The 22,294-nt window shown below is 42.8% G+C and overlaps 1 protein-coding gene across 2 annotated transcripts in view; it reads right to left on the reverse strand.

The window, feature by feature from the left end:
* Positions 1 to 12,459: 12,459 nt before the first annotated feature.
* Positions 12,460 to 22,294, reverse strand: part of LOC144536493 (uncharacterized) — an 11,168-nt gene continuing 1,333 nt past the window's right edge. Inside the window, exons 2-7 of one of the 2 annotated variants that reach the window (XM_078279664.1) lie at positions 21,651 to 21,853; positions 20,113 to 20,214; positions 18,861 to 18,956; positions 18,427 to 18,537; positions 15,599 to 15,722; positions 12,460 to 14,705 (exon numbers count right to left, since the gene is read on the reverse strand). In XM_078279664.1, coding sequence (XP_078135790.1) covers positions 12,721 to 14,705; positions 15,599 to 15,722; positions 18,427 to 18,537; positions 18,861 to 18,956; positions 20,113 to 20,214; positions 21,651 to 21,853 — 2,621 coding nt within the window. In that variant the 3' untranslated portion in view covers positions 12,460 to 12,720. The remainder of the gene's footprint in view (positions 14,706 to 15,598; positions 15,723 to 18,426; positions 18,538 to 18,860; positions 18,957 to 20,112; positions 20,215 to 21,650; positions 21,854 to 22,294) is intronic. The other variant, XM_078279665.1, reaches the window with a different exon arrangement.

Here is a 22,294-nt window from a genome sequence, read left to right on the forward strand (position 1 = left end):
TGACAAAGCCAAAGAAGAAGAAGTGGTACAAAAAGCTTCTGCCTGGCTGAGGAAAAGAAAATGCATTTGTACTTGTACAGTGTCTGTCTGTCTTAGTGTGGGTCTGTCTGTCTGTCTGTCTTTCTGTCTGTCTGTGTGTGGGTGGGTCTGTCTGTCTGTTTGTGGGTGGGTCTGTCTGTGTGCGGGTGGGTCTGTCTGTCTGTCTGTCTGTCTGTCTGTCTTAGTGTGGGTCTGTCTGTCTGTCTGTCTTTCTGTCTGTCTGTCTGTGTGTGGGTGGGTCTGTCTGTCTGTTTGTGGGTGGGTCTGTCTGTGTGCGGGTGGGTCTGTCTGTCTGTCTGAGTTTGTGTGTGTGTGTGTGTGTGTGTGTGTGTGTGTGTGTGTGTGTGTGTGTGTGTGTGTTTGGGTCTGTCTGTCTGTGTGTGGGTCTGTGTTTGTGTGTGTGTGTGTGTGTGTGTGTGTGTGTGTGTGTGTGTGTGTGTGTGTGTGTGTGTGTGTGTGTGTGTGTGTGTGTGTGTGTGTGTGTGTGTGTGTGTGTGTGTGTGTGTGTGTGTGTGTGTGTGTGTGTGTGTGTGTGTGTGTGCGCGTTTGCACGCAGGGCGTGTGATGCGTCAGTGCAGTAGTGTTAGAGTAGTAGTGCCTGTAGTTAGTGCATGCTGCTTCTGCTTGCCACTCTCTGCTTTCAGCTACTGCCACCGGATAGCCCTTTGTTTTCAGGGGCGAAAAGAGGAGCCGAGTGTGTAAGCCTCCTCAGCCGGTACATAGCCTCTCCACTGCCAAGATCTCGTACACGCCTCCCCGTGGCACACATGGTAACTGGTCCCTTGTGGTTCCAGGCTAAGTTGTACAGGATCTCGGAGCAGCAGTGGGCCCCAGAGACGTGGTATGCAGGCCAATAGGTGAGTGGAAACGCCCTGATGCCCGTCAACCACTGTCCCAGTTATGGGTAAATAGCCCCAGCTATGAGTAAATAGTGAAGACCCCAACGGCGGCGCAGGCGGAAGATGTTGGTGTGAGAACCACCACAATGGCTGGGAAGGCGGAAGAAGGCAACCCCACATGGGTTAACTCAGGAGGGTACAGTGGCTAGGGGAGCAAACCCTGTGGCGATGTGAGAAAACTGAAACTAGTCCTCACAACTATATAATAACTACTGCATACACACAAACACTAGCTACACAAATAATTTTTAAAATAAATGCATAAAAATGATGTCTGTTTGTTGGTGTGACGGTACATGTGTACTGTGGTTTGTCTTGTTAACTTGCAGGTGTAGCGGAGGCGATAATGAGATGACTGTGATCACCTGGCCGGTCCTCCCAGACTATTTAACCCCCGCCTGCCCCGAGACCAGGCGGCCGCATTCTCCCGACTCCGCACCAACATGTTTTCTCTCTGTTTGAGTTTTCCCTTTGTTAACTACTGACAACATGCACCTCACATTCTCCATTACATCCATACACCTTCATTCATCATCACTGATACTGACAATCACACCTCATCGTTCTCTTGTTTGCATCATTATTTAATAAATGTCACTTTATTATTGTTACGTTGCTGTGCATCTCCCTGTTTTGTTGTGGCCTGTGAGCCGCTCGTAACAAGTTGGGGGCTCGTTTGCTGTGAGTATAAAACCAGGACCTTGTTTGTGGTTTTCTTTAATTAATCCTAGTTAGTTGCTGTTGAGGCAATTTGGTTAAGTTGAGCTAGTCTATTGGTGTTTAAATGTTAAGTTGCATTACAGTCATGTGTAATATAGTTTGATGTATAAATCAGGGGACAAACGCTCATTTGCATCCTAAACCCCCAAAATATAAGTTAGCTCAAATTATTTTACATGTTAAATATAATATACTAAATATAGGTTTTTGTCTGGAGTTACATGTTGGTCATCCAAAGAAAATAATTAAATTAACAACACGGGAGCATTTCTTTCAGGGAGATTTTGCAGGTTTACTACGAGTCTCATGTAGCTTTAGACTTAAGACAAAACAGGTTTATTAGTGTCACAGAGCCTTTCAAACACAGCTGCAATTCAAAGTTTTATGAAGAAGAAATGCTTTCAAATATACACTGGTTATTGTCAAATCAGCTACAAACTTGAATTATTTGGTAAGATCAATTATCAGTTTACTTTTTTGGGAATAATCAATAAATCCTATTGTAACCAGCTACTCAATCGCTGGCCACTTCTGTATGGATATACTAAGCTATAGCCTAATAATTGTTGGCATGATTTTATAAATCATGTTTTAATGTTAAACATACTTGATATTACATTCAAATAAGACAAGAGCAAATAAGTCAAAATAGATTTTTATATAAGTTAAAAAAAAAACTAAATACAAATGATGAACTACACACTGAATGAAAGTACATCACCCAGCATTCCTCAGCTCATTCTCTGGAGCTGCAGCAAAATGAAAACTGGACTTTTGAGATGCAGACTGATTGTAAATATGAAACTGCTGCTGCTGAAAACTCTGAAACTCTTCTGTCACTCATATCATATCTGCCTGACACAACATTTATTTTATTTTAGAGAATGAATGTGTAGGCAGGTTCAGCAACATTAGTGTTTACTCAAAAAAATATGTATTTATATCTTCAATTCACTAACTTTTCCATTTTAACCCTTGTGTTGTCTTCCCATCAACCACGCAGCTTTTTGTCATTCTGGGTCAAAAAAACCTTTTTTTCCCCCCAATGTTTTAGTCCAACCAACCTTAAAGAAACAGATATGTAGCCTATACTTAATGTCACATTGTTTTTAATAATGAAAAACTGTTTACTTACTAATTCCTGCAGAAGCATGACACCTTTAAATCCACAAGCTGTATAACGGAATCTCAGCTGACACAATGACCACATCAACAACTGATAGAAGTAAGTGATTAATCATTGATTTATCTTCTTGATCTTTTTATTTGTGTTCTACACATTTTGTTATAATTGCATCTCAGATGTATCATGTTTCTCTTCAGTTGAAAGTCAATGACTAAAACATTGATCCTCTACTATACTTGTTGCCAACAGTTTGCAGGAATTCATTAACATGTGCAAAATAAACATGAGCAGGGGCTAAACGGCTTTTCAAATCCAACATAAAAAGTATTGGACAGTTTGAATAAAAGTAAAAAAAAAAAATAGGTAGCTGCTGAGCGCACATGGTTATTGGAGTTAGAGAAAATGGAGTCCCAACTGGCGCATACTTGTGTGTACTGCTCTTGTGCAAAGACATCCATCTTTTTCCTTTCCATATTTCGTAAAGTGTTCTTTCTTTGCCATATTTTAGGAATCATCAGAAAACATTACATTCATACTGTATATTCAAACATAAACAAACTGGTATACGATAGCAACAATAGAATCAAAGATTGAATGGAATAGAATCAATAACCATTTGGATTGAAAACATAAGAATACATGTTGTGGTTGTCATAACGACACACTATGAATACTGGGACCCAACTTTAGTTCTGACACAAATTCACTCAGAGAGCAGTTTGTATCAGAGAGTCATTTGACTGTGACAATCCAAAGGTACAGATTGCAACACGAGAAAAGACACTTGTCCAGCAGAATACAAAGTTGGAAAACATGGAATTCCACTCCAGAGAGATTGAACCGCAAATGAATTTCTATCTCAGTTCACTTGAGGAACAAGTACGGCGTGAACTGAAGGACAGCGAGGCGAGGCTCACCCAATGTGAATCTGAGGGAAGAGTTCACCTGATAATCCGAGAGGACTTGCTGGCCAATGTTCTCGATCAGCTCCAACAACAGAGAGAGGGCAGCACTTTGAGCCATGACAAAAAGCTGATGCAGAGGGAGATGTGTGACTTGAAAGTTCAGCTTGCTGAACGTGTCCACTCCCCACCCGGGGAAACAGAGTATCTGAAATCCCAGCTGGGAAAAATCAGCAACAGGCTGCGAAAAGCCCAAAAAGATCTGGACCTGCAGTACTTCATTACTGAAGACCTGAAGGTCGAATTGGAGCAGATGAAGGGAGAGAAAGAGGCCCTTAAAAACCATGTGGAGACTCAGAAGATCGAGCTTCGTAAAGAGAGACAGGTGCTCGCGGTAGGTAAGACCAACAACGTGACGTTGGAGAGCTATCTGGAGATTGAGAGGGCTCAAGCTCAGGAGCTGAAGGATAAATTGAGCAAGATGGAGGAAGCTCTCCAAAAACAGGCAGAGGAGGCAAAGGAGATACTGGAAAGATCCCAGGCTTCCCATAGAGCCCAGCTGGATGAGGCTCTGGCTGAACGTGTCCACTCCCCACCCGGGGAAACAGAGCATCTGAAAACCCAGCTGGGAAAAATCAGCAACAGGCTGCGAAAAGCCCAGAAAGATCTCAACCTGCAGTACTTCATTACTGAAGACCTGAAAGTTGAATTGGAGCAGATGAAGGGAGAGAAGGAGTCCCTTAAAAACAATGTGGAGACTCAGAAGATTGAGCTTTGTAAGGAAAGACAGATGCTCGCAGTAGCTAAGACCAACGTGGAGTTAGAGTTGGAGAGCTATCTGGAGATTGAGAGGGCTCAAGCTCAGGAGCTAAAGGATAAATTGAGCAAGATGGAGGAAGCTCTCCAAAAACAGGACGAGGAGGCAAAGGAGATAATGGAAAGATCCCAGGCTTCCCATAGAGCCCAGCTGGATGAGGCTCTGTCTGAACGTGTCCACTCCCCACCCGGGGAAACAGAGCATCTGAAAACCCAGCTGGGAAAAATCAGCAACAGGCTGCGAAAAGCCCAGAAAGATCTCGACCTGCAGTACTTCATTACTGAAGACCTGAAAGTTGAATTGGAGCAGATGAAGGGAGAGAAAGAGGCCCTTAAAAACAATGTGGAGACTCAGAAGATCGAGCTTGGTAAAGAGAGACAGATGCTCGCGGTAGGTAAGACCACCAACGTGACGTTGGAGAGCTACCTGGAGATTGAGAGGGCTCAAGCTCAGGAGCTGAAGGATAAATTGAGCAAGATGGAGGAAGCTCTCCAAAAACAGGACGAGGAGGCAAAGGAGATACTGGAAAGATCCCAGGCTTCCCATAGAGCCCAGCTGGAGATGCAGGACAAAAGCAACAAGAACCTCATGGCTGCTCTGAAGAAGACTGAGCAGCAGCTGGAGAGTAATCTCAACCAGTGGAAGGAGGACAAGGCATCCCTCCTTCAGGCCACAGAAAGCCTGAAGCTGACTCAGCAGGAAAAAGAGCAGGAGTGGGAGAGGACCGAGAGCACCATGAGGTCCCAGCTGGTAGATCTTCAGAGCCAGATAATGACAAAGCCAAAGAAGAAGAAGTGGTACAAAAAGCTTCTGCCTGGCTGAGGAAAAGAAAATGCATTTGTACTTGTACAGTGTCTGTCTGTCTGTGTGTGGGTCTGTCTGTCTGTCTGTCTTTCTGTCTGTCTGTGTGTGGGTGGGTCTGTCTGTCTGTTTGTGGGTGGGTCTGTCTGTGTGCGGGTGGGTCTGTCTGTCTGTCTGTCTGTCTGTCTGTCTGTCTTAGTGTGGGTCTGTCTGTCTGTCTGTCTGTGTGTCTGTCTGTCTGTTTGTGGGTGGGTCTGTCTGTGTGTGGGTGGGTCTGTCTGTCTGGGTGGGTCTGTCTGTCTGTCTGTCTGTCTGTGTGTGGGTGGGTCTGTCTGTCTGTCTGAGTTTGTGTGTGTGTGTGTGTGTGTGTGTGTGTGTGTGTGTGTGTGTGTGTGTGTGTGTGTGTGTGTGTGTGTGTGTGTGTGTGTGTGTGTGTGTGTGTGTGTGTGTGTGTGTGTGTGTGTGTGTGTGTGTGTGTGTGTGTGTGTTTGGGTCTGTCTGTCTGTGTGTGGGTCTGTGTGTGTGTGTGTGTGTGTGTGTGTGTGTGTGTGTGTGTGTGTGTGTGTGTGTGTGTGTGTGTGTGTGCGTTTGCACGCAGGGCGTGTGATGCGTCAGTGCAGTAGTGTTAGAGTAGTAGTGCCTGTAGTTAGTGCATGCTGCTTCTGCTTGCCACTCTCTGCTTTCAGCTACTGCCACCGGATAGCCCTTTGTTTTCAGGGGCGAAAAGAGGAGCCGAGTGTGTAAGCCTCCTCAGCCGGTACATAGCCTCTCCACTGCCAAGATCTCGTACACGCCTCCCCATGGCACACATGGTAACTGGTCCCTTGTGGTTCCAGGCTAAGTTGTACAGGATCTCGGAGCAGCAGTGGGCCCCAGAAACGTGGTATGCAGGCCAATAGGTGAGTGGAAACGCCCTGATGCCCGTCAACCACTGTCCCAGTTATGGGTAAATAGCCCCAGCTATGAGTAAATAGTGAAGACCCCAACGGCGGCGCAGGCGGAAGATGTTGGTGTGAGAACCACCACAATGGCTGGGAAGGCGGAAGAAGGCAACCCCACATGGGTTAACTCAGGAGGGTACAGTGGCTAGGGGAGCAAACCCTGTGGCGATGTGAGAAAACTGAAACTAGTCCTCACAACTATATAATAACTACTGCATACACACAAACACTAGCTACACAAATAATCTTTTAAAATAAATGCATAAAAATGATGTCTGTTTGTTGGTGTGACGGCCCTGGGCCTGTCGTACATGTGTACTGTGGTTTGTCTTGTTAACTTGCAGGTGTAGCGGAGGCGATAATGAGATGACTGTGATCACCTGGCCGGTCCTTAACCCCCGCCTGCCCCGAGACCAGGCGGCCGCATTCTCCCGACTCCGCACCAACATGTTTTCTCTCTGTTTGAGTTTTCCCTTTGTTAACTACTGACAACATGCACCTCACATTCTCCATTACATCCATACACCTTCATTCATCATCACTGATACTGACAATCACACCTCATCGTTCTCTTGTTTGCATCATTATTTAATAAATGTCACTTTATTATTGTTACGTTGCTGTGCATCTCCCTGTTTTGTTGTGGCCTGTGAGCCGCTCGTAACAAGTTGGGGGCTCGTTTGCTGTGAGTATAAAACCAGGACCTTGTTTGTGGTTTTCTTTAATTAATCCTAGTTAGTTGCTGTTGAGGCAATTTGGTTAAGTTGAGCTAGTCTATTGGTGTTTAAATGTTAAGTTGCATTACAGTCATGTGTAATATAGTTTGATGTATAAATCAGGGGACAAACGCTCATTTGCATCCTAAACCCCCAAAATATAAGTTAGCTCAAATTATTTTACATGTTAAATATAATATACTAAATATAGGTTTTTGTCTGGAGTTACATGTTGGTCATCCAAAGAAAATAATTAAATTAACAACACGGGAGCATTTCTTTCAGGGAGATTTTGCAGGTTTACTACGAGTCTCATGTAGCTTTAGACTTAAGACAAAACAGGTTTATTTAGTGTCACAGAGCCTTTCAAACACAGCTGCAATTCAAAGTTTTATGAAGAAGAAATGCTTTCAAATATACACTGGTTATTGTCAAATCAGCTACAAACTTGAATTATTTGGTAAGATCAATTATCAGTTTACTTTTTTGGGAATAATCAATAAATCCTATTATTTTAATACATGTAGTTTTGGTTTAAAGCTGCTGTAGGTAGGATTGGGACGATCCAGGAGTTAGCCAAAAAGGGAGAATGAAGGGAGTGTGTATGAGCAGTGATTGACACGCAGTTAGACACCCCCCCCTGGCCCTGATTGGTGCATCTGAACAGGGAGCTGTGGATTTTTGCAAATCACACTACAGGCTGTAGGTGGTGCCAGAGGAGCTGGATTTATTTTTTTATTTAATTACCTGCTTCATGTAGTTCTACTCGAACATAGAGTCAGTTTCAGCAAATATGACAGAAAGTTAGTTTTATAAGTCTTACCTACTGCACCTTTAATGATATGCCTGAGCCCCGCCTCTTCCTCCGACACAGAAAGCAGGCGATCTACGATTAAAATGTTGGTAACATTCATTTGTATGTCAAAATGAATAAATCTTTATTTTCAATTTTACAAATGATCAATTGCAATATATTGCGTCTCCAAAAGCTACCAAGCTCATTTCTCCTACTCGTGAGAGCAACATCTGGCTTTTTAGCTGCCGAATGCTCAACTATGTTCACCTGCTAGTTGTAACTGTTTCTCTCTGTCATTTGGTGCTGGTTTATCACAACTTTTTTCACTTAAAACAGCTGCCTGCTGCTGATGGAAATTGTGCTGAAGAGAGCAGTGAGAGTGAAGTTGTAGGCTACGAAACATAAGAAATGACCTGGACGTTGCTAAAAACACTTCTTAGAACTGAACAACTTTTGTTTGTCACTACGAGCGACCCCTTTTTCATTATACCAAGTCATTTAGGTAACACTTTACTTGAAGGTATCGACATAATCGTGACATGACACTGTCATAACTTTGACATGACACTCGTGAACGTGTCATAAACGTTATAAACAAGTCATGAATGTTCATGACTTCTGTCATTAAGTGTCATTCGGTTTTTGTCATGACAAGTTTGACATTGTTTGGGGTTGTCTTGGTTATGACAACTTGACATTAATCAAAGTGACATTACCAGAAGTTGTCTTGGTCATGACAAGTTGACATTACATTTGTTTGGGATGTCTTTGTAATGACAACTTGACATTAACCAGGATGACATTACCAGAAGATGTATTTGTCATGACAACTTGACATTACATTTCTTTGGAGTGTCCTTATTAAGACAACTTGACATTAAACAGGATGACATTATGTCAAGTTGTTAATAATACAAAATATTGATCAGTGCAGCTTTAAGAATTTATTTTATTTGAGAAACACATTGGCCAGAGTATCTTAGATTAATTGAATCTAGCCTAAGTGTCCTTACACTTTTTTAAATCACTTTTTTATATTCAGGTTTATCCGTTACTGATGTTTAATTAAAACAACAAATACCTTTATTTGTGTACTTTTAAATTGCAGATGGTGGACTGCAAATTTCATTAAGGTGCACAACGCCACCGACAGGCCTTCTGCACCACAACATGCAGTAGTGATTCCCATGGGGTCCCAAGACAGTTTTGAGTCATAATAGGGGGACAAAAAGAAAAGAAATGTAGCACAAAATCAGGTTTACTTTTCCCAAAAAACCTTCAAATACATCAAGCTATCTGAGAGGGGACACTGCTCATCTATGTTCACACTAAAAACCTTGTGATTAGAGGACACAAGAGCATGCTGCTTTATTTTAAAGGGTCAGAAGCTGAAAAGGTTCAGAACACTGGTATACTGTCTCCTCACACTGTGCACGATCAGCATCAATGTATTTATGTCTTTAGAAAAGGGGGCTTCAACGTTTTTTAAACCAAGGACCCCTTAACTGAAAGAGAGACGGATCAGGGACCCCCTACATATATTGTATAAAATGAAGTTGCATTTAAAAATGGGCCTATAATAACGTGTAGGGCAGCCTAAAGCCTTTATACATACCTTTTTAGTGCATAAAATACTAAGCTATTAAAATAGCCTAATAATTGTTGGCATGATTTTATAAATCATGTTTTAATGTTAAACATACTTGCTATTACATTCAAATAAGACAAGAGCAAATAAGTCAAAATAGATTTTTATATAAGTTAAAAAAAAAAAAAAATACAAATGATGAACTACACACTGAATCAAAGTACATCACCCAGCACCTCAGCTCATTCTCTGGAGCTGCAGCAAAATGAAAACTGGACTTTTGAGATGCAGACTGATTGTAAATATGAAACTGCTGCTGCTGAAAACTCTCATATGGGGCTGGGTGTGTTGTGGCAGACTTAGACTTACTGTAGAACATTTAGTCTTGCTTTACCAGGACATTAATTGCCCTGTGTTAAAAGAGATGTTTTGCTTTATGCGTTATTTTCAAGCCTTTGTCCCTCACGGTGCTTAAAGTCCTACAGCAGCACCAGCTGAGAAATCAAAGGCACCGGAGAATGTTCCAACACGCTTTGAAAATCACAGCCTGTAATTCTACAAACCGGATTTAAATGCACAGCCATAAACAGTTCACAGGTGCTTCTGCATCAGAGGTGACAACTCTACAGTGATGGAAGAAGACCTGCATCATCGCAATGTGGACACACTGCTGTGAAATGACTAAATGAGGCGGAAAAATCATGACATGGCTCCTTTTTCAGCACCATACAGCCTCCCTCTCCGCCACGTCCTCGACCTCTTTAGGAGACTAGCAGTAGGTCTGTGTGTGTTGATTCCAACAGGAGAGGTGAACGTGAACACAGATCGAGTGATTCTTTTGCCCCATAGTCAAAGTAAATATTGGAGCCATTCTTCACAAGCCACACATCTCCAGAACATTCTGACACTAAAATGGCATTTTTCAGACGGACACATCATGAGAAAATAAACTTTGTTTGAGACCTGTTTCTGTCTCAGGACCAAACTCTCGCGAGATCTGGCAACACAGAGAAGCTAACGTCAGCTAATTTGTGAACGCCCTAACAACACTAATCTCTAGCTGTGTAAATATCTAACGTTAGCAAAAAACAATACAAATATCACTTTTCATCCATCCACATGACCTTCACTACACGTTCAAACGAGGCCACGCCCCTTTAGGAGACAGGAAGTGTGTGCCGTTTAATTCCATTGGTGCGCTATCCTTAGTATAAAGGATCTTTGGTAACAACGCTCAAAATTAACAAAACTGACAGTGCTGCTCTGTTTTAGTAACAAGGCTGTTTCAGCACCATGGACAGCCCCCCTCTGTTTTAGTAACAAGGCTGTTTCAGCACCATGGACAGCCCCCCTCTGTTTTAGTAACAAGGCTGTTTCAGCACCATGGACAGCCCCCCTCTGTTTTAGTAACAAGGCTCTGTACAGAACATTCATTACCTTACAAATGTAAAAGCTGTACATTTACACACACACACACACACACACACACACACACACACACACACACACACACACACACACACACTAGCGGATGGATACTTGACCCGAGCCCGACGGGACCCAACAGGCTGGGCCGGGTTCGGACAGATATTTAGAAATGATGTTCGGGTCGGGCTCGGTCACATCAGTGCGATAAGACATTGAACATTTTAAATTTAAAACAGCTTATTCCTTGCCCGCGGCATCTTCACTATTCCAGGCAGGACCATCGAGCAGAGGAGGACAGCCTTGAAGCCATCCACCGTTGATGCAATTCTTTTTCTGCATAAGAACATGGATTAGCCTACACTTTGATGGATGGATTATGTAAATAGATCCCATGTTGCAGTTTAGTAGCCTATACAGTTTTCGAGGAAAATGGTAGTAAATGGAGTAATTTTCATTTCAATAAGCTGCATTTGTGTTACGTTAATGTTACTTCGCTGGGGACACTCGTGTTGATTTGAATTTCATTAAGAGACCTAGGTCCACAGAACCTCTTGTGTTATTTTTTTGGGATTTTGTTCTGTTAGCTTGGGCCATTTATGTTAGGCCTATGTTCATTTCATTTCAATTGGCTATATGATTAGGCCTCTTGTGCGCGCCTGTGTTAACGTGCGCTTGTTGCTCCCCGTTGACATTTCTGAATGCCTTCCTATAGTTGCTTAATAAAAGCTTTCCACACAAACAAACTTACATGTGTCATTAGTATGAGAAAAAAATTTGATTTGAACTGTGTTGGACGCGGGCCGGGCTCGGACAGAAAAATGCAGCCCGATCCGCACTCTTCACACACCGCTATTCACAATTTGCCCAAGAGAACCACCGACCTTCCGATTGGTAGGTGACGCTCTACCACCTGAGCGCCCCACACACACACACACACACACACACACACACACACACACACACACACACACACACACACACAGACAGACAGACAGACCCACCCAAACACAGACACACACACATTTGTTTCACTATCTTTGTGGGGACCCATCATTGACATAATGCATTCCCTAGTCCCTTACCCTAAACATAACCATCACAACTAAATGCCTAACCTTACCCTCACCCTAACCATAACCTAATTCTAACCCTAATCCTAAAACCCAGTCTTAACCCTCAAACAGCCCTTTAACCTTGTGGGGTCCAGCATTTTGGCCCCACAAGGCTGTGCGACAAGTATACTGTATTCCCCGGTTTTTGGACCCCACGAATATAGTAAAACAAGCACAGACACAGACACATGTACAATGTATGTGTTTATATATAAAGAATATATTTATAATCATAATAAAATACTATATATATATATAAATAATTTATATTAAAGGCCTTTATAACTTCATAAGACGTATGAAGTTTGGCAATATTTTTGAGTACAGAAAATAAATGCATTCAGTGCCGTTGAAGTATCCCCGACCCCTGTACTTTTTCATATTTTATTTACTTTTACAACATTGTGGATTCATTTAGGATGGTCTTTAATACAGGGTCACCAGATAAAAATGATTGTATGGCTAGTGAAAGCAAATCAAACTGTTAGAAATTAACTACAAATACAAATACAAAGCACAAACACTTTTGAAGACAGCTTGTTGCAGGCAGATTTGGAGGCAAGCCATTATCTTAAAAAAAAATTTCATTTTGATATTGAAGTATATTGTCTGTCCGTCTCTGTCAAAGAATACAGATTAAAGTCAAGATGACTGAATTTTGTGCAGAATCTTTTTAATTTCAGTTTCAAATATCTCAATGTATATGTCAGGAAAAACAGAAAACAAAGACTGAGCAAGATCAGATTCGACTGATCCAAGACTTATTCTTGGAATAACCTTCAAAAGGATGTAACACACCGTTGTTGAACTTGATCCGTGTTCATACCATGCAGGGTTAATGTGTTACTAATGTATGTACAAGTTTTTTGTGTCTTTGCATGCTGTAGCGCTTGGGGAAAGCTTTACCGCAGATATGGCAAACAAATGGTTTCTCTCCTGAGTGTATTTTAGCATGTGCGTTGAGGTAACACATTCTTACAAAGCCCTTACTACAGACATCACATTTATATGGCCTCTCGGTACTGTGGTGCATAAGGACATGCTTCTTCACTTCACAATTTGACCTGAAGTACTTGTCACAGTCAGGCACGGTGCATTTGAAAGGTTTCTCTCCCGTATGGATTAATTTATGTCTGGCGATTGTTGACGCTGAGAGCATCTTTCCACAGTACGGGCACGGATGACGGAACAATTCATTCAAGTGTTTGGTCCTCTGGTGTTTTTTCAGGGCTCCTTTTTCTTTAAAGGATTTCTCACACTCCGTGCAAGAATATTTCTTCTCATTTCGAGACTCGCCGTGGATCAACTTCAAGTGCCGCAACAGGTTGGACTTTTGGGAGAAAGTCTTGCCGCACTCTGCACACAGGTAGGGTTTCTCTCTCGTGTGGACTCTCTCGTGGGAAACGAGATCTCCGTCGTTTTTGAATCTCAAGCCACACTGAGCGCACTGGAACGGTAAATGACCCGTATGTTTCCACTCGTGCGCGATTAAGATGCGCAGCTTGGATACAATTTTCGGACAATGGTTGCATTTAAACGGCCTGCTTATTTTATGGATGTTTTCGCAATGCCTGAGCAAGGGCTTAAAAACAGTGAAGGCCTCCTCACAGCGGCTACACTGAAACAGGGTGTGAGAAGCCTTGTGCCTTGCCAACGTCGCTGCGTCTCGCAACACCTTCCTACATACACCGCAGTAGAGATCGTTGTGGGTCAGTTTGTGCCGTTCCAGGGAAAGTTTGTACCTGAACGCCTCTTGGCATTTGTCGCATTTGTTGAGATTCTTGGCTTCGTCCGGCTTCTGCGGATCGACGTGGTGCTGACTGTACTCGAAGCAGGTTCTGTTCAAGTGCAGCTTAAAAGAGGAGAAGAGTTTGAACCTGCCGTCGCATCGAGGGCAGGCGTAATCCCCGGTGGGGAAGTGGGTTTTCATGTGAGCCCTCAGGCTTGTATTCACCTGCTTCTTGCAGATAAAACACGGGACTTCCCGACGCTTTTTTGGAGTGCTGGCTTTGATGTTGGAGATGCCCGGCTTCCTGCTGGTAGCTGGCACGTCTTTAGGACTGACGAAGGAAGGGCCCTCATTTGACAACAAATCACCTTCAGCAGAACTACTGGCAGGAGTCACAAAGGAAGACTCATCAGAATAGTTGGACCATGAATCAGCCGTACTAAGACCACTACTAGTAGTCTTATGGCAAGAGTCGTCATCGGAGTAGTAAGACCATGAGTCGTCTTCACTGCAAATATTGATTGGAGCCATATACGAGTCTTCGTCTTTGCTCAAGCTGCTTGGCTCCTCATGGTCCGAGACGTGTAAAGGAGCCCTGTTGGAGGGTTTGGTTTTCCTAGAAGCTGATTTGAGGGCGTTTTCGCAAAGACTTCTTTTCTCTTCCAACAGAATGCTTTTCATCCTCAGGCCTCGGTTTCGTCTCACAGGTCGAGACTGCAAAGGCAGCGGCGTGTTCAGTCTTTTTAGCTGAACACGGCATTGTTTTAGAAGGCGAGGAGCAGCCTCCGCTTGACTTTGAAGAAAGCCTACATTTTCTTCATGTCTTGTTATATCTCCCAAAAGCACCTCTGTTCCTTTCCCCCCAGGAGTCCAGCTAGTTCCATCAACCGTTATCTCACTGGTCTGATCTTCTGTGGTCGTTTCCGTGTTCATCTGTGTTGTATGAGACAGCGTTAAAGATTCCTTCTCCAAACCTGATGTACATGACAGCACAGTATCCGGGATGTTGGTTTGGGGTTTCGCTGTCTCGGTTCTTTCCACAGAGGGAAGTTTGAGAGCTGAAAAAATGAAGGCGCCATCCACGGACCCATCTGAAAAGAGAGAAAAAACATTGCAATAAAATGGTGAAATAGACTAAAGGTCAACACCCACTGTTAAGTCTCACTGATTATTCAAACTGCATGCTATATGGAATCTTTACAAGCCAGTGGAGACAGTACGTAGACATCAGAAGTGCATCATTCAGAGAACGCTCACACTTAATTATTAACTAAAAATATTCAAAGCTGCTTTCATTCATTTTGTTTGTAGTTTTGGCCACTTGCGTGCAGCATAACAAGCTAAATGCACAGTACTAACATTATCACCCTACAAAGTAAACTTCTGAGTCGGGTGATAATAGTCTGTGTACTAGAGGATGGAACCGAGCCCGTCGGGACCCGTCGGGGCCGGGCCGGGTTCGGACAAGATATTTAGAAATGATGTTCAGGTTTGGGTCGGGCTCGGTCACATCAGCGTGATAAGGCACTGAACATTTTAAATTAAAAAAAAAGCTTATTATGTAGGTGCGCGTCTGTGTTCACGTGCGCTTGTTGCCCCGTGTGCGCTGATACGCTCATCTGTTGACATTTCCGAATGCCTTCCTACAAACGTACATGTGTCATTAGTATGAGAAAAAAAAAGAGATTTTAACTGTGTCGGGCTCGGACATAAATATCTTAATGTTTGAACACTGAAAGTGCCTATTTAGAGTCTGCATTGAAGCGATGTCAGTGGAAGAGTTCCACATAGATCCACAGGCGGTACAGTTTAAAATGATGGACACCCATTAGACTTCCCAGCACCAGAGCAAAGATCTAAGACTGGTCGAGGGGAGATGTTCCTTCAAAAAAGTATAATGGTCAGGAAAAGACTGCATAGGAATGACAGACCAAATAAAGCCATTTAGAGTCACTGAAATGAATGAGTAACTAGAAAGGCTTGCCATTGTGATCCAGCTGGCTGAGGCCTGTTTGATACTGCAGCAAGGTTCGGAGCTCCTCACATCGAGACACCGAGTCCATACATTCCTCCAGAACTGAGGACACCTCGCCAAACGTGGACACAACCTAAAGAAAAGGAAAGGAAGGAAAAATGGTCAAAGAAATGTACTTCTATAACAGGGGTTGAAAACCTTTTTAATAGGACGTGCCATTTTAAAATGTATAACAGTGTGCCGTATCAGCATTAGGCCTGCCATCATCTAACGAGCCTGCTCAGGCAGTGTTATTTTTTACTATATTCTGTGAAGAACTAGCCAATCGGAGGCAGAGTAGGGCGGGTTTTTGCAGAATGCGGATGGTTATTAGTACCGTAAATAACAGGCAGTGCTCCTGCCAATGGCTGTAAAAGAGGTCATTTGAAATGCGGATTGGAATAAACGCACATCATTGTCTAATACACTTTAAAATCCAACATAGGCTACATTGTTCCAAAGAAAGACAACATTAAATCTCTCCTGATCTCTCCTCTGTGTGAAAAATGTGACACACATGTTGGTAATTTACTTCATAGTTATTTTCTTTGTTGCAAGAAGGTTATTTGAGTGATATCTTTGGTTTCATGTCTAAGGTGATAAATATTCAAATTGTCCCAGATCCAGTTTTAGTAATTTTAGGGATATCCAATGAAGCAAAGAGACTGACACTGGCACAACGGCGCTTCTTGGCAAATGGAATTCTCACTGTAAAAAAAAGTGTATTCTCTTATTCTGGAAAAAAAGAAAGAAGTCCCAACACTGAAGTTAAGGCTCACGGAGATGAGTGGACACACTCCATCTTGAGAGGATCCGGTTCATCCTTAAGGACAAACTAAAAGACTTTTGGACTAGAGTGCAGATCGGGCCGGATTTTTCTGTCCGAGTCCGGCCCGCGTCCGACAGAGCAGTAACCGAACCTAGCCCGAGCCCGACAGGCATTAAGATATTTATATCCGAGCCCGACCCGAGCCAGACGCAGTTAAAATCTCATTTTTTTTCCTCATACTTATGACACATACGTTTGTTTGTGTGGAAAGCCCGCTTTTATTAAGCAACTGTAGGAAGGCATTCGGAAATGTCAACAGATGAGCGCACACGGGGCAACAAGTCCACGTTAATAAGCTGTTTAATTTAAAATGGTCAATGCCTTATCACGCTGATGTGACCGAGCCCGACCCGAACCCGAACATCATTTCTAAATATCTGTCTGAACCCGGCCCGGGCCAGACGGGCTCGATTTGGGTATCCATCCTCTATTTTGGACACCTTTTGGTATCTGATCTTACAGGACAAGCCGAATCCTGATCGCAGTCCGGGGTAGGTTGGGTTGGTTCCTTAAATGTGTTTACATAAAAAATAAGCACTGTAATAACATTTTTGTAACTTGATTTTTGAAATGAAGCTTCATAATAACAAATATTTAACAAATAAACGACGACATGCGGACTGGAACATTACCAAAAAAACTCTCTTGCACACTTATTGCTAGTGTGCGATTGGTTGAGCCAGCGCGTGCCAATGCCTAAGGTTGCTGACCCCTGCTCTATGACAACACCAATACCTAGTGTTGTAATGCAAGAAAGTACAAATACTTCGTTACTGTATTTAAGTAGAACTTTCACGTATCTGTACTTTTCTTCGTCATTTACATTTCTGGAAACTTTCACTTTTACTCCACTACTAATTCCCCATCAGCGTCTTTGTTACTATTCACTTGCAAAAAAGAGTTTTTCTTATGTTGGAGTGAATAACAAAATGAAAGTTCTGTTTCTGTTTTTCTCTTCGTTGATGTCAGACTTGATGTTTAAGAAAGTGTGGAAACCCTTAATATTATGCTTCACGATAAGGAAGCCACAATATTTTTTTACTTTTACTTCTAATAGTTACCAACATTTAATATCATAAAATTACTTTTGATACTTAAGTACAGTAAATATCAGATACTTTAAGACGTTTACTCAAGTAATATTCTAAAAGGTGACTATGGGCCCTATCTTGCACCTGGTGCAGCACAGCACAAAGCCTGACCCAAGTGTCTTTGCTAGTTTAAGACCGACGCAGATGTCAGTTTCCCGTCCAGCGCCCGCATCGTTTAAATAGCAAATGCACCTGCGCCCATCTGTGCGCCTATGGGCGTGCTGGTCTTACAGGGAGGTGTGGTCAGGTGCATTCTTGGCGTATCGCTATCTTGAGGCAGCGGGAAGTGATCGCCCCGTTGACCAACAAAAACCTGGTCTGAAGTCAATAGCACAGCATTTCATTGTTATTTTAACAGCAAATTAGTAAAATGTGCCTAGGCTTATGCACAGCGCTCGCACACTATGCTTGTTACACACACAGGGAAGTGCAGCAGCACACAAATATGCAAGATTACAAAAATATTATGGTGCAAATCCTCCATCATAATAGCAAAGTGCCAAGGTCCAAACGCGCCTGGCTTTTAAAGGGAATGGGAGACTGATTGGTTTATTGCATGTTACGCCTGAAACACAACTATGAATTAATGAAGACACTAAGTATAACCTTTTTGAACCATGCCCCCGGCGCACGGACCCTTTTTTCCACCGTCAAACTAGCAAAAGTGGATTTGGACACGCCCTAAACGCACCTGCGCCATGCGCTTCACGCCGTGTGCTTAGATCGTTAAAATAGGGCCCTTTAACTTCTACCAAAGTCATTTTCTGGTAAGATACTTGTACTTTTACTCAAATATTGCTTTCAAGTACTTTATCCAAGACTGGTGATGACCGACATGACCCTGGATTGTAAACACTTTAGGTCTGTTCTTTATGAACCTGTTGGAAAGTGTGAAGAGGAAGAAACTGTTCGAGTCTGGACAGAAACATCCACATCAAGGTGTGAAGTGCGTCATCATAAGTGGGACCAAACTCTTCAGGGAAAACTTTCTGAAAGACATGACAAGACAATGCATGGTATAATATTTAGTTCCAAGAACTACAATGTGACTGAAGTCATTAAAGAATCAGAAATACAAGATTCAAGGGCAATAGTCTGACTTGAATATATAGAGAGACACGGAGTTTACATTCATACATTACAGTTACATTGGAATATATTGTTGTCATGGACAGGAATACACACTCAAAGCGAGGCTCACTTCTACAATGCTGGGGGTGTCATTGAAACAGTGAATCTGGATGACCTGTCAGCTATTCATCTTGATTTTTTATAAACAGAACAAATGTAAAGGTGCGACAACAACACTGACCTGAAAGAAGTGGCCCCTTTCGTCGGGATTTTTCATCAAGTTATACACTAGATCCACAAATTTGGAGTGTGGCCCTTCCATATTTGCAGCACCAGCCTGCATAACATAATTAGCAGATTACATTGTCAGCTGCAGGGTTCAAAATGTACTTTTTCATCCACCAGCCTAATGGCTAGTGAACAGGGTTCAAAATTAGCAACATTACCAGCTAAGTACTGGTAAAAGTACTGCCGGGGGGGCAGTTTAAGGCATATTTGTTTAAGGCAAAATATGTGTCAAACCGTTCTCAACTTAGTATTATACAAATCCTATCCTACAGACTAAAGAAAACATATTGGTACGGAACCTAAAATCATACTTTAATCATTTTTATTTCAATATTTTTCAATGAAAATGAGAATAATGATACAAAAATGATCATTCTCTCCAATATCGTGAATCGTATCGCAATCGCAACATTGGTCAAAATGATCCCGATGAGTGGCCGGGTTAGCTCAGTTGGTAGAGCAGGTGCACATGTATAGAGGTTTGCTCCTCGACGCAGCGGCCGCGGGTTCGACTCCGACCTGCAGCTCTTTGCTGCATGTCATTCCCCCTCTCTCTCCCCTTTCATGTCTTCATCTGTCCTGTGGAATTAAAGGCCTAATATGCCCAAATAAATAATCTTTAAAAAATAATAATAATAATCGCAATGAGATATTTTCCTCATGTGGTGCAGCCCTACTGGTGGAAGCAAATCTAGCAGCCACTTGCATAGTTAAAGCTTTAGTGTGTAACTTTTTGATAATAATGAACGTCCGTTACATTCAAGCCGTCGCCAAATGAGTTGCTACAAAGCTAATTAAGACTATCAGCTCTACACAACTCTCTCTGTGTTTCTCAGTGTGACTATGTTCAGAAGATTGTGGTGTCCGGCGACTTCCCCGCGCAGAAACTAGAGTGAAGATAATGACCTCTTCTGAAGAGTCCATCATGTTTTTTTAATTCTCCGTGTCCTCCTTGGCTACTAGCGACTGCGTTGAGGGGGAGGGGTGGGCGGTGTGCGCGATCACGGAAGGCTTGTATCATGTGGACGCGCCGACAGTGTTGCTGTCATTACTTTGAATTCCTCATGCGGGAGACAGAAACTACGCACAATATATTTAACCATCATTTGGCTGGTAGATGGTGCTCATTTTGAACCCTGGGTGCATGGACAACTTTATCTAAATTCTTACAAAGTAATAACAAAATGACAACACATCAGACTCACCTCCATTGCCCATGCCTGGCTAAGCGTTTGCACTCGGTCCAGGTGTGGCTGAAGCAGCTCCCAGTCACCTGTAGCTTCACACTGACACAGCTCCAGAATCAGCTGCAACCACAGAGCAACAGGGTTTCAGAACCACGGTGGCAGAAAACCCTTCCTTTAGAAAGATCTCATTTGGCGGTTCCTGCCACAGTTCACCTTTTGCTAACTTTGGCCAAGTCTATAAGCTTTATACGCATTACTACATTTACATCTATTTTTATTGAACCAGTCATTTTCCTAGTGACGAGAAAATGAACAGGTCATTATAAAATAGAATGATCTTGAATGTATTTCAATCTCGGAGAATTCAGACACCAAAGCAGCCTCAGAGGTAAGAAAAAGGACACTGTGTTAAAATTAGGGCTGCAGAATATATCGTTTATATAATATATAATATAGTTTTTTACCGTCATCGATATCAACTGGCGCAACAAACACATCGCGAAAGACACCGACAGAAAATATCAGTAGAAAACTGCACTCTGAAATGTATTTCATTCTGTTTTAGAGCTGCCTTTTATATTCAATTTAATGATCAATTTGTTCAATAAAAGAAAGTTGGAAATGATTTCCTTTCATTAGTTTTAAATCCAACAAGCAGTTTGTTGTATTTTAGCAGAATACTGAAAGCAGCAGAACTGAGTACACGGTTTATTTATCGCAAGTTATATTGTTATCAAGATAGTCAACAACGTTATTGCATATTTTCCTGATATCGTGCTGCCTAAGTTAAAGGTCCCATGACATGCTGCTTTTTGGATGCTTTTATATAGGCCTTAGTGGTCCCCTAATACTGTATCTGAAGTCTCTTTTATACAGGCCTTAGTGGTCCCCTAATACTGTATCTGAAGTCTCTTTTATATAGGCCTTAGTGGTCCCCTAATACTGTATCTGAAGTCTCTTTTATATAGACCTTAGTGGTCCCCTAATACTGTATCTGAAGTCTCTTTTATATAGGCCTTAGTGGTCCCCTAATACTGTATCTGAAGTCTCTTTCCCGAAATTCAGCCTCGATGCAGATTACAGCCACTAGAGCCAGTCCCACAATGAGCTTTCCTTAGGATGTGCCATTTCTGTGTCTGTAGATATTGAAGAGGAGAGAGGGGGGGGACAAGGTGGAGGGTGGGGGTGTGGCCTTAACCAACTGCCACTTTGCTCGTTTGAAAGCCATGATGTCTCTCTCTCTTCCTCATGGGGGGGCCAAATTCTCTGGGCGGGCAAAGCAGAGAAAGGGGAGGTAACCTTTCTCCTTATGACATTATAAGGAGGAGATTCCAGATCGGTCCATCTGAGCTTTAATTTTCTCAAAGGCAGAGCAGGATACCCAGGGCTCGGTTTACACCTATCACCATTTCTAGCCACTGGGGGACCATAGGCAGGCTGGGGGAACTCATATTAATGTTAAAACACCTCATAAAGTGAAATTGTCATGCCATGGGACCTTTAAGATTTAAACCCAAATCCCCAGCAGTTCCTATATGACGGCTGCGCCTCCTCACCCGTGCTCTGAGGCCCAGGAGGAGTTGGGCCTTCTGGCGAGTGGTGAGTAGCTCTGGAACTATGTCTGTAACCGTGGAAACAAACTCCTCGAGCATCCCATAATCAGCCACAACTTTCTGCTGGACGGTCTGCCAGATGGCTGCTGAGACCAGTCGTATCGGGGGGACCAGGAGTCTCAGAGCGGCGAGGGGGAGAGGGGCACCTGCATGGAAACAGCAGTGGGTTATCTTAACACAAGGGGCATCTTTGTTAGGGCTTTTATTTTAGACCAGGTGCGTCAAACTCATTTCAGTTCATGGGCCACATCCCCCTAATCTGATCTCAAGTGGGCCAGACCAGTAAACCACTCCAGAAAGATCAAAAACTGTATCTGCCACAGAGTTTCTTGTCAGCTTGATGTTGGCAAACACAAGTTGCTTCTGCTACGACAGCGTTTTAAGGCCATTGTAGGAAAAAAATGATGTTACGGACCCGGGAGAGAAGGGCAATATCACGAGAAAAAACTCTCTCTGAGATCAAAGTGGTACATTTGGATTTGGAATGAATTACTTCTCTGCAATTTCCACACTTTGCAAAGTCATCCAGTGGGCCTTATTGGACCCTTTGGCGGGCCGTTTCTGGCCCACAGACCATATGTTTGACA

The sequence above is a fragment of the Sander vitreus genome, chromosome 21, assembly GCF_031162955.1.
Source record: "Sander vitreus isolate 19-12246 chromosome 21, sanVit1, whole genome shotgun sequence".
Taxonomy (NCBI): domain Eukaryota; kingdom Metazoa; phylum Chordata; class Actinopteri; order Perciformes; family Percidae; genus Sander; species Sander vitreus.